Below are 12,109 nucleotides of genomic sequence, written 5' to 3' on the forward strand. Positions count from 1 at the left end.
GAAGCCCCAACAGGCTCTACGTCCCACCTCAAAACCCCCCCATCACCACCCCTGACCCTGAGGAACACCCCCCCCCCCCACCCCACCCCACCCCACCCCACCCCCACCACAGCTCCCCACCTCTCCAACCCTCCCGCCATACTCCCCCATTCTACTATGAAACTACCACAGCCTGAGACACCACCCCGAGACAGTGGGAGGTTCAAATGGGGTTGGGGGTGGAAAACAAAAAAGCAAAAATGATTTGAAATAAGGAAAATTAATGTCTCCCACCCACTCTTCCCAAAAAAAGAATGTTTTTGCTCCGTTTCAAATGAGAAGAAAGAAAAAAATCAAATTGACAAGTGACAGTGGGTATTGGTTTTTGTAAATACTTCTTTTTTTGTTATATACAGTAAGATACAAGCAGCAAAAGTATTGATTGCAGTGTGCCATTTTTATATATAAGTTTGCTCTCCCTGCATATATATATATGGATGTGATAATTTGTTAATTTTCATGTTTTTGTTTGTTCAATTCAGCCCGAGAATCTTTTTTTTTTCTAGATTTCTGTTGTGTGGTAACAGGCTTAGGTGTTTGTTGTGAGTTTGCCAGCTAGCTGATGTTTGCTGTGACTGGTTGCGTCCTCACAAGGCCCGCATCCTGGCTCCGTTCCCTCGCCCCTTCAAGTGGGCGCCTACTCATTTGACCCTTCAGATCTGGAATTGGATCTGCGTTTGGTCCGAGTGATTTTCCATCCAGTTTATGCCAATGTTCCAATTAACGAGGGACATGTGCAGGAAAGTTGGCAGGAGGAAAGGGGACAGTTTGCTTTTCTGTGGGGACTGCAAGCCGTCGCTGCACATCCACTCCTGTGAGGTAGATGGTGACTGTACCACAGGAGAACACTATAGCATTTAATGAGCCCATCCTCATCCTACTTCCCTCCGTCTGCAGCCTCTTCATCTCTCCACATATATACATACTGTAGAAGCACTCACTCACACGCTCTCCACATGGGCAGGCATTAAGCCAATCACAGCACAGAGCTCGGGAGGAGCCATCTGGCACCGGAAAGCTCAAATAACATCCCTGACCAATGGCGGGCCTCTTATATTCCTCAGAAACAAGCTTCCAATCACATTTCAATCACACATTACTGTTATATAAAACACAACTAAGGTTAACGTGCATCCTAAGAACGCAAAGTGCAAAAATCTTCACCTGAGATCAGACTTGTTACTGTGAATCTTACATCGGAGAAAATACCAACAAGTTCCATCTTTCTCCATTTTGTAGAGGCTAGAATAGTGCTCAACATCATCAGCGCCTACTGGAATCATTGCACTTCACTCCAAGACAATGTAAATGCCACTGAAAGGTTGGCACAAGAAAGATATTTAAGCCATAACAGGTATCACTGCAACGAGGATTCTTGAACACAGTATTTCCATCTGTAAAGGTGTATATGAGTGTATGAAAGTATCGGAATAGTTCGTAACCGGGGTGTTGAAGCCTGAGGTTGTACCCTGTCGGTCACACACGCATGGTAGGCCCATAGGTGTGTGTGAGTGTGTGTGTGTATTTCAGAAAGGGCGGGTAGATAACCGAATGTTGGTGCCATGTGATACTGATCCGGTGAAGTATAAACCAACACCATCACAGTGTGTAACAACTGTTCACCACAGACAGTGACTATCCTACCTGCCTGTCTCTCTCTCTCTCTCTCCTCTGTCCATTTGTGTGTTTCCCCCTCTCCAAGTATATCTTTGTGAGCAAGCAGTGGTTAATAAAGATTTGGGGTTCAGTGAATGAAACTGGCTTTGAGAGTGTCTTTTTTCACATACTTAAGCATTAAGGTAGTGCCGCTTGATTTCCTTGACAATCCTGACACACCTTTAACAATATATCGGATGAGAACGTGTTGAGACACAAATAACCGTATATTATTAGGGAGGAAACTAATGATTGTTTTCATTGTAGATAAATGTCTGGTTTTTTTTTTGGTTTTTTTTTTTTTACAATTAATCATTTATTCATTTGGTCTGTAAAAGTCTATAAAATAAGAAAACAATAAAAAAAATGCCCGTCGTAAGAATGTATATCTTTAAAATAAAAGTTAAAAAAAAAATAATTCAACTCATCTGTTTCAAAGCAGACATTTCTACAAATCGCAGCACAAAAACAACAGGTAATTAATATTCTTATTAAGGGCTGCAATCTATTTAGCTTTATCAGCTTCAGGGCACCTGCCATTGTCGATGCTGGCTCACTTTTTGTGGGCTGACCAACCCACCTCAGTGGTAGAGAACCACTGTAGTGGTAGTAATTACATCTGTGCTTTCCCTGCTATGACAAGTCAAAATGTCTGTTATGAAAAAGGCCCATTTACAGTGATTTAAAACAGCAGTGAGAAAAAACTCACATTTAAGACTCTTTAACCAGTGAATGTTTGGTTTTTTGTGATAAATGACTTAAACGGTTAATAAAATATCAGAATTGCTGTTGATTCATTTTCAGTCAGATGACTAATCCACTGATCAAGTAATTATTTCACTAATCACTTCAGAAGCAGTTACTGTAAAGCAGTTTTATCATATTTACAGACTGGCACCTTGTTAATTTTAAGACACTGATATTTTAAAACATCAAGACTATAAGAAAGCTGATTTTACTTATATAAGCAGGTGGTTGGGGAATGGTGGAATGTAACTAAGTATTTACTCAATTTTTTTATTTAAGTACTATTTTGAGGTAACTGTCCTTTTACTTCACTTAAGTACCTGAGTATTTTCACCTTTGTCTCTTCAATAAAGAGACATAAAATGTCTCCACAATGTTGTAGAATAGAAGTGTAAGAGTCTCTATTCTTCTACTTCACCACATTTCAAAGGACAACCAGTTCTTCTTGAGCCATTACATTTATGTAACAGCTATACTTACTAGTTACTAATTTTATATACAAAACATACAGTATGACCAAGTCATAAAATATTAAAAGCCTAACAGTATATACAAATATTACAATTAGCTCCACCTTAGTAAGCAACAACATTAGAATGCTGCTTCCAAGTTAATGCATCAATAATAATAATAACAATAATTTTTTTATTTGCAACAGAGTGTTGTTACATTGTGTCAATGCTACTTGTACTTAAATAAAGAATATCAGCGCTTCTTTGGACCTTCTCAAAACTTCCTCCTCCTGATCTCCAATGTCAAAAGTACCACTTATGACCAGTTGGGGGAGACAAAAGACAAGTTGTCCTCGCTAGAAATGTCACTGACCTTGTGTTTTTGGCTGCAGTGAAGCTTACATCACTACCTGGCCCCGCATCATCCTCGGGCATAGAGGAAAAGGTGAAGGGGAGTGACGAGAGAGATCAAAAGGGAAAGAGAGAGCAGACATTTTAGAGAAACAGATGAAAGAGGGAGGGATATTTTGGCAAGTGAATAAAACCTTGGTCCAACAGACGAAGAGACGGCGTGTAGGGGCTGAGAACAGAAGGTGCAGCTGGTGCAAGCTGAAACGATGGCAAAGAGACAAAACTGTTCTCTGCGTGCTTCCTTTCTCACAGTTTCCCAGTCCCTCTCTCCTTTGATCCCCGTGTTCGTTTTCTTTCTTCCCCCAATTCCCTCCATCTCCTACTCTATGCTCAGTCCCTCCTTCCTTTCCTTCTTCATCCTCTTCCAACCTTCCCTCCCTCCCTCTTTCCTTCTCCTCTAGTTCCCACGGAGCACATGGGGCCAGCCGGGCTGCTATTGTCCAGGATATCCCCTCCTTGTTAATGGTTTCCTGTGCACACACAGAGGGCTGCTGAGAGAAACAGCCAGTCTCATCTGATACCAGGCGTTGCAATGTACTGCGAGCGCACGCGCGCGCACACACACACACGCACACACACGTACACACACACACACACACACACACACACACACACACACGAAAACAACAGCAGCCGAATATGGTACATGCACCCAAAAATACATTCATACCCATACACACTTTAACAAACAGACATGCCAATGCACACTTAAAAAAAACACTGATAAAGCCACAGGTGATGTATCAGAACTCTTTTATTAAAGGGAAGTTGTCAATACCACCAGCAACAACTTTGAAAAGCTGAAAATCTGATTTGTCAGTGCCCGCTTGTGTTTTGTACAACCATAAAATATACACACACATACCTCACAGTGAGGGTTACCAGGAGATTGACAAATATCAGGGGGGAAATGATGAGTTAAGATTTCTAAATGTCTCTAAGGACAATAATGACAAAAAAAAAACTGAACTTTATATGGCCTTGTTTTACTGCAACTGCTTTGACGGATAAAGCATGACTCCATCTTGGCAAATACTGACTAACAATGCTGCTGTGCCGGGCAAATACAAGAAATAATGTGATAAAATTCACCCTAACATCATTTACATGAGAAAAAAAACTAGAAAAAGCTGGTAAAAACTGGTAAAGCATATGTGAAGCTTTGATTGTTAAGGACAGAATTTACTGTAGAGAGGAAACATAACTTGAGGAAGCAAGCTTAAACAATAGAGCACCATATGAGCATCAGAGGTTGTGGGTAAATCATGGTTAAGTTTATTTCAGCCAAGCTGGTAGCTAGCTTCTGTTCCCAGTATTTAGTCAAACAAACACCTGGTTTCGGTTATTCCACCCCATAAAATGCTGTAAAAAGGGGGGGTGACTCTCTACCACCTCAAGCCCTCCTTTCACACCACCCCTCTCTGTGTAACCAGGGCATCAGCACTGGGTGTTTCAGCTCAGGGGGGAGAACAAAGGGGGGACAGTTTCGCCCACGAACTCGACGGACGGCAACTGCTTGACCATCTGGAAAAGCCATTCCTGATAGGCTGAAAACAGTGGGTGAAACTTCTAAAGGGGTGGGCAGGAACACAGATCAATCAACACAATAAATCACGCTTGTTGCTTTTTAGTTGTGGTCTCCCTCCTCAAAGTTTTTTTTTTCTTCTATACAAAACACAACACATTTGCAAGAAAATAAAAATCCTATAGCTAGGTATATCCTCAGTGGGATGTCATCATCATAGAAAAAATAGTACTTTCTTAGCAAGGAAAAATAAAAAGTCTTGTCCTTGAAAGTCCAGCTCAGCTGGGTAGTGAGTTCAGTCTATACGTAGATTGTGTTGAGGTGTTCACTTCAGTCAGAAAGCTCCTATCTCCATACCCCAGGGTCTGTAGGGTTTCCCCACACTGGATGTTGGCGCCGGGGGGCTGATGGCGTTGGTGGGGGAGATGATGGGGAAGGCGCTGAAGGGGAAGGGGAACGCGGAGAGGGTGGACAGGAGAGGAGGGGAGAGTTTGGACGCTGATGAGGGGACCAAGGCGGGGTGCAGGACATTGGTAGGAGTGGCAGTCGTGGGGGGGACCCGGATTGGGCCTTGGTCTGAGTGGGGGGTGGCGCTGCTGCTGCGCCTGCCTGGGACGTGAGTCTCTGCAACCGACGAGGACGATGACGACGAAGAGGAGGAAGATGTGGATGAAGTGGATGTAGATGACAGAGGAGTTTGCGGGCTGCTGGTGGCGCTGCGGGGTAAAGGTGCCAAAGGTGCGCCCTGTTGGTGCTGGAGAAGGAGGGGGTGGGTGAGGTGGGCAGTAGGGGATCCAAATGCAGAGCCCCACGCCAGGTGACTCAAGCCGGAGTGAGCCTCTCTCTGACTGGCGTAGTTGTTCAGGTGGGAGACCAGACGGATCCGCAGTGGGTCTGTGCTGTCCAAGCCTTCGATTATACTCAGATAGCGGGCCGTCTCAGCCAGGCACTCCCTGAAACCCAAGCCACGGTAGTCCATCGCCAGGGCGTGGGCGTCAAAGTAACCTGAGGGGAGAGCAAGTGGACAGCGGTTTAGTTCAAGAGTCAGCTCATCTGCACACCACAGAACAAGTTTGTCCAGAACTGAAGGAGCTGACACGAGTCAATGTGCCCTCGGCTTTGGGCCTGTGAAAGAGTGAATAATCGGTCAAAAAAGCCAGGGCTGTTGAAAAAGTTTAAATGTATAATCTAGACATTTCTTTAATTCACTCATTTATGAATGTATTCCTTCAGTTTTCAAGGAAACCAACCGAACATTGTATTAAACAGTCCAGTTTTTGCCCCCTTAAGCATATGAATGTGATTATGCAACGAGTGAAGTGTGTTTTTCTGTAACAGTTAATGAGTCCTAGACGTACCTTTGCCTCCGGCCGCATGAAGCATCTTCAGATGGTCAACAGTCATCTGCAAAATCTCTGCTTTCTCCAGCTTGGCTGAGCCCTTCGAGTGTGGGGGAGACAAACAGGAGCCGGTTACATAGAGATAGACCAAAAGAGCATAAATGAACAAAGTGGTTTCATATTTCTGGACTGTATTATGTACTCTGCATAAGGGATATTCGAGTCGCGTTGCCTGTTACTGACCTGTTTCTCATAGGCGCTGGGGACCAGCCTGCGGAGCTCGCTGAGACTGTTATTGATCCTGTCACGGCGCCGTTTCTCAATTATCTGAGGAGAGACGGAACCCGTGTCGTTTAGTTATTTGCAGGCTCTGCGCATGTGACAACCGCACAGCTGGGTTTTTTTATGTGGGGGTGAGATTTATGTAGAGATTCTATGAGAATGACTTACTCCTCGACGCCTTTTCCTCGCCTGCACCTGAGTTGATGTAGTGGGAGACATGGAGCCGAGAGGAGAGCTCATGTTCCTTCAAAGAGATGAAACAGGAAAGGGTTCAGTCGGTGTACCCTTGACCTTTTTTTTTTTTTTTTTTTTAATGTTTTACAAAAATTGCATAGCTATTTTTACAGCCGTGTAGTCCACTTCCTCCATCCATTTACCTGAATCACATAAGAGGAATATGAGAAAATACACTTCAGGGCCAAATGACTTACCCATTCTCATCTGCGCTCTCCTTCTCCACTTCAATAGTCTCATCCAGCTCGCTGTCCGAGGAGCTAAAGTCGTGATTCCTTTTCATTTCGATTCGTCCACAATAGTCCTTCAGTGTGCCCGTTGTGTCTGCCAGACGTGCGTCTGCCCAGGTTTACGCGGAGCGCCTCCGTTTGAAGCGCTCGGCTTTCCCACGGTGTCATTTCAACGCTGCTGCCCGCCAACAGGGGCGGGGGCTCGGGGCAAACCGGCCAATCACAGGCCGGCCGTGGGTTTGACTGACAGCGCAGTTGGCCCAAGCGCATCCTAGGGTGCGTTGCCAAGTCTGAGAGGAGGGAAACGTGGAGACATCTCACTCTGTGAGTATTTCTGGTAGCCGTGGAAGGGATTTAATTGAGGTTTGGTCTCAGATGTCTTATTATGAAAACACTTTTATTTTATTGAGAGTAAACACACCAAAACTGTTCTTGCTATCCAGAACTACTTCTTTTAAAAAAAATCATGTATATTTCAGAAGGCTATAAAAACTCTTAGGTTTTATGAGACCATCTTCTAAATTCTCATGTTGACCAGATATCCTCATACATCCTCAGTTCGTCCAGAAAATTTTTGTTTTATTCTGTGGCAGTTTATGCAAAAATAGTTGCATAGTCACAGGGTCCACTCAGCGGCTGTTCTGGGGTTTTTGATCATATTACACAAGCTTCATCGGTGGACGGAGTTGGCCAGCGTTTTCCTGGATTTAAAAAAATTCAATTTTCAGTTTTGTTTTTCTGGGCACCTTAAGGACTTTTTGGTCTCGGCTTAAAAATTGAGATTTGAGTATGATTCCTGACCTCGGAAACCAGCGGCTGCATTGGCATTTTAGTGAGATGGATTTGCCAGCCTTCAGAAGTCATGAACTTTCAATCTCAGCTTTGTTTTCAACTTTTTAATGTCTCCATCCTCGGTTGACTTTTTGGCCCAAAGTGTGGGGAGGTTGTTTTTTGTTTGTTTTTGTTTTTTTTGCGACACTTAACATCCGAGTGACTGCTCTCCAAAAACATATAGGATCTTTGGAGAAACCTTGACAGCGGTCCAATGGACTCTCGGTCCGTGACTCGCCCCCCCCCCTCCCAAAAAAAAAAAAAAAACACCCAGCCCCCGCCCCCTCCTCCCCCGTGCATGTCCCGGTGGTGATGAGGAGTGGCTGGCCGGCTGTCAGCACGCGCTGGCCGTGGGAAAGTTCCCTAACCGGCGCTGATAACCAATCAGAGGCCGACGGCCGTCTCCGGCGCTGGAATGAATGGAGCAATTGGTCGGGGCGACGGGCGGTCTGCGAGCGAGCGTGTGAACCTGTAATCCAATACTAACTCAGCCCAGGAGGAGAGACAGGGAGCACCGCCGCAACCAGAGGAAGCCACCAAGTCTAATCTGACCCCACAGAGAGACCTCGTGCACGGTGAAGACGCTGCGGGGACTTCAAGGACCCCGCGAGCGCGCCCAACAAAAGACCAGAATGCAATCAAAGCCCTCCCCCGTCCATTCCCCCCGGAGTTTCCACATCATCACCGCCACAAGACTGGTGGCTCCTACAGTGGTCACACTCCCCGAATAATTCGACAGAGCTGCTGAATGCATGGAGGGCTCGCGTTACTGCACGTGGGGCTGAGGCTCTTCAGCGCAGGGTCTCCTGCGGGGACTGAACCGTGGCACATCCAAATAACAGACTGCGATTCAATACGACAGAATAATATCACACGAGAAGAGCTATCACATAACTTAAGTCACCTTTTACATCAACTCGTATGAAGATTGTGCAGCAATTATCGCGTAGATTACAATGGTGGAAAGTAACTAAGTAGGCTACCATTACTCAAGTACTGTACTTAAGTACAGTTTTGAGGTACTTGTACTTTACTCCGTGGTTTCCAGTTTTATGTTACTCTTTACTTCTACTTCATTGAAGACAAATATTGTACTTTTTACTCCGATGTGCTGTATTTATTTCACAGCTATAGTTACTACTTTTGTGATGATGACTTTTGTAAGAACGTAATTGATCTGTTTATAAAATGCATTAACCCTCCCAAAAGCACACAAAGCAGTTAAAACTGGATTTACCTCGACCAAGTACAACATTACAATAACAACATGTTAATGCATCAATAGTAATGATCTAATAATATCATGACAACATTGACAGGGCTCGTTCTGCGTAATGATGGTTTTATCTTGTTAATCATACCTCTGTACTTTTACTTGAGTAAAATTTTGAATGCAGGACTTTTACTTGTAATGGAGTATTTTAACAGCATGGTATTTCTACTTTTACTTGAGTAAATGATCTGAATCCGTCTTCCACCACTGGTAGATTGTAGTTGCAGCACATTCATATGAACTGATTCTGTGTTGTTAAATTCTAAGGTGGAGCAGTTTACTAACTTTTAGCTTTTCACCTGCAAATATCAGTTTTACAAAGATGCCAAGACCTGATATGTATATGATCTGTACGGCATTAGAGGTGTATGTTTATTAGAACTTCACTGTTCATCACTTAATAATGGTAATATAATGAAATATTCCTTGGCACTAAGAGTTTTATGTCTGTTTAAGTAAGGTTTCCTGCAGGGAAAGAACCTACAAATAGAAAAGAACTTTAAATATTTCTTTCACCAAATGAAAACATGATTTATACATAGGCCCTACATGTAATGGGGGAAAAAAAGAACACAAACAACAAGAATTTATTTCAAATTGCACTTTAATTGATGTGCATGATGTTAAAGTAATTGAAAAATATATTAAAAAACAACTAAATTACAAAACAAAAATCATTTCAAAGACACTGGCTTGTTAGCATTGTTTTAATTGTTTGCAAACCACATTGAAACCAGTTGGTACTGGCAGCACGCTGACGTTCTGTCCAACCTCACACAACTGACTGAAATGAAAAATTATATATCGAAATGTCACAGAAGAACACTTATAATGCATCCTGTGAAACATGCCCCCCAGGCAACAAAACTGAAAGGCAACGAATGAGGCAAGGAAATACGCACTTTAGTCATGTAATGAGGAAACATGAAACCATGATTCATCAGATATATATCGTAATAGCAATTAAATACACCTCCATTCCCTCTGTGAGGGGATTTTTATCCTGTGCCAATAAAAATGAACAGAAAACACTTAATTATGGATCAGTCAGTATGAACACACACACCTACACACACACACACACACACACACACACAGCAATATGGTGATCCTTATCGGGAGCTGAAAGCAACCAGAGGCATAATAGTCATCACAGAGAGAGGAGGCTGCCTTTCTTGGTTCATATGAATGAGAGGAAGCACTTAGGGCTTTTTTCATCTTATTGTTGTTGTGTAATGCTATGCTTATAACAGGACAGACACACAGATGCAGTCACACATTCACCGAAATGATTATTGGTGATCTCTGTGTGTGTGTGTGTGTGTGTGTGTGTGTGTGTGTGTGTGTGTGTGTGTGTGCGTGTGTGTGCGTGTGTGTCCGTGTGTGTTAGTGTGAGTGTTGTTGAGTTGGAGTGTGGGAGCTGCGTTCACACACGTCCGAGTTCATGCAACCTGAAGCCTTTGTCACAATAAACACAGGTGTGCGTCCACATTAGCTTCTGACTTTGTGTGTGTTTATGTGTGTAACTAGGGGGATTGGGAGGGGGGGTGAGCCCTCTTGTTGTATTTCAAGTTCACCCAGAGTTCCCACGCTGTTATTTTCTGCCCGGCTGTCTTTGTTCTACTGGTCTCATCACATGTTGTGATTAGTAGGGCCTTTCAGGGGCCGCCCTTTGAAGGTGAGGGCCCGCAACACGACATCATCAAATCCCCCACCCCCTCCCCTCCCCTCTTCTCCTGCTGCAAATCAGGCCACCAAACCAAATCACACTCAGGTCTAAAACAATCAGGGCTGCAGTGACGGTTCACTTCCATTGCTCTCTCCACTCTTGTATTCGTTTCTCTTTTTCTTTCATGTTTAATTTCCTGTTTTCACATGTTTTCCTCTATCATGTTTTCTTGGATTCAATTCCTGTTCTTTCTTTTCTCCCTCTGAATCAGTACTTTGCTGTGAGACCGAACTCAAAGGTAATTTTGTCTCTCCAAAGCCTCCCTTTAGCTGCCAAATCCTATCAAACACCGAATACTGGTACAAATGGTTTACGGTCAGCTCTAAGGGGAGACATGAAGACATTTATTGAAAAATTAAACATTAGATCGTCTTGAACTTTTGGCCAGAAAATGACATGTTTCCTTTCCCTCTGCCCACTAGCTCAAAAAAGGTTTTGAATTTCAGTTTATTAGTTAGCCACAAGTGTCTTTTTTGCAACAATAACATGTCATCAGTGCAGACAGAAATTGAGTCTAGACTGTCTTACCAAGAGGAAATGGTTGGAGTTATGTGTGCACACTCCTGCTTTTAAAGTTGTTTTAAAGGGGGTTTTCACCAATAAATTAATTTCCGTGTTGTACAGATTACATATTTTTTGCATTAAGTGTAATTACTTGTGTTGTACATATTTACACAATGGTCCACATGTCATCAGGTGTTTAGTTGTGTCGATTTGTTTGGATTTGATTTCCTGCAAAGAGCCTGTGCGGATCTACGTGAGTTCAGTGAGTGTAAATTAAGCTCGGCTGCAGTGCTGACAGAGTGGCATTGATGAATGATGTTGATATCATGTTCAGGAACTCTTAGTTACTCCTTAACCAAACAAAGTCACGCTAAACCGTTAACTGCTAGTTGCTAAAATGTTCCTAATGCTGTCTGCCTTAAAATGCTCAAATTGTAGATTGACTTCCAAAAAGATACATTTTTCAGTGCAAGTGAAATTTTTCATTTCTTGTTCAGCTTTTTGTTCAGGTTTCATTCATTGAAAGCCATTTCTTTCACAGAAATAATATTAATAGATGAAAAAACAATCACTTTGTAGGGTTGATTAGTCAATGTACGGCATGATACCATAAGTGTGCTACTTATGGTATCATGTCTGTTATTCCTGTACAGTTTTATTTACAGATACACTAAGAATACAACTTTGGTCATGTCTTGAGAAATAAACAGAACCATACAATATGTGGTCAAATGAATCAGATCCTGAATATGTCTGACTGGGTTTACAACCTGTACGACAAACTATTCTTATACCTTTAATGCAGAAAAAGTTCACACAATAAAAGGAAGAAAACTTTAATGGGAGCATGGTACAT

The 12,109-nt window shown here is 43.0% G+C and overlaps 1 protein-coding gene across 1 annotated transcript; it reads right to left on the bottom strand.

The window, feature by feature from the left end:
• Positions 1-4,062: 4,062 nt before the first annotated feature.
• hey1 (hes-related family bHLH transcription factor with YRPW motif 1) lies at positions 4,063-7,041 on the bottom strand. The gene is made up of 5 exons (XM_040121225.1): positions 6,884-7,041; positions 6,621-6,696; positions 6,414-6,497; positions 6,189-6,270; positions 4,063-5,835 (listed from the first exon to the last, which is right to left on the bottom strand). Exons 1-5 carry the CDS (start codon positions 6,967-6,969, stop codon positions 5,165-5,167), a joined length of 999 nt encoding a protein of 332 aa, XP_039977159.1. The 5' UTR covers positions 6,970-7,041; the 3' UTR covers positions 4,063-5,164.
• Positions 7,042-12,109: the final 5,068 nt, after the last annotated feature.

Source organism: Xiphias gladius, chromosome 24 (assembly GCF_016859285.1).
Source record: "Xiphias gladius isolate SHS-SW01 ecotype Sanya breed wild chromosome 24, ASM1685928v1, whole genome shotgun sequence".
In the NCBI taxonomy this organism is placed as follows: domain Eukaryota; kingdom Metazoa; phylum Chordata; class Actinopteri; order Istiophoriformes; family Xiphiidae; genus Xiphias; species Xiphias gladius.

What these genes read in the sequence shown, in the direction of transcription:
- hey1 (XM_040121225.1), bottom strand. Translation starts at nt 6,969, where the DNA reads ATGAAAAGGAATCACGACTTTAGCTCCTCGGACAGCGAGCTGGATGAG. An exon ending in GAGAGCGCAGATGAGAATGG is followed by an intron (nt 6,697 to 6,883) that starts GTAAGTCATTTG and finishes ATCTCTTTGAAG; the next exon opens with GAACATGAGCTCTCCTCTCG. An exon ending in TCATGCGGCCGGAGGCAAAG is followed by an intron (nt 5,836 to 6,188) that starts GTACGTCTAGGA and finishes CTCTCCCCTCAG; the next exon opens with GTTACTTTGACGCCCACGCC.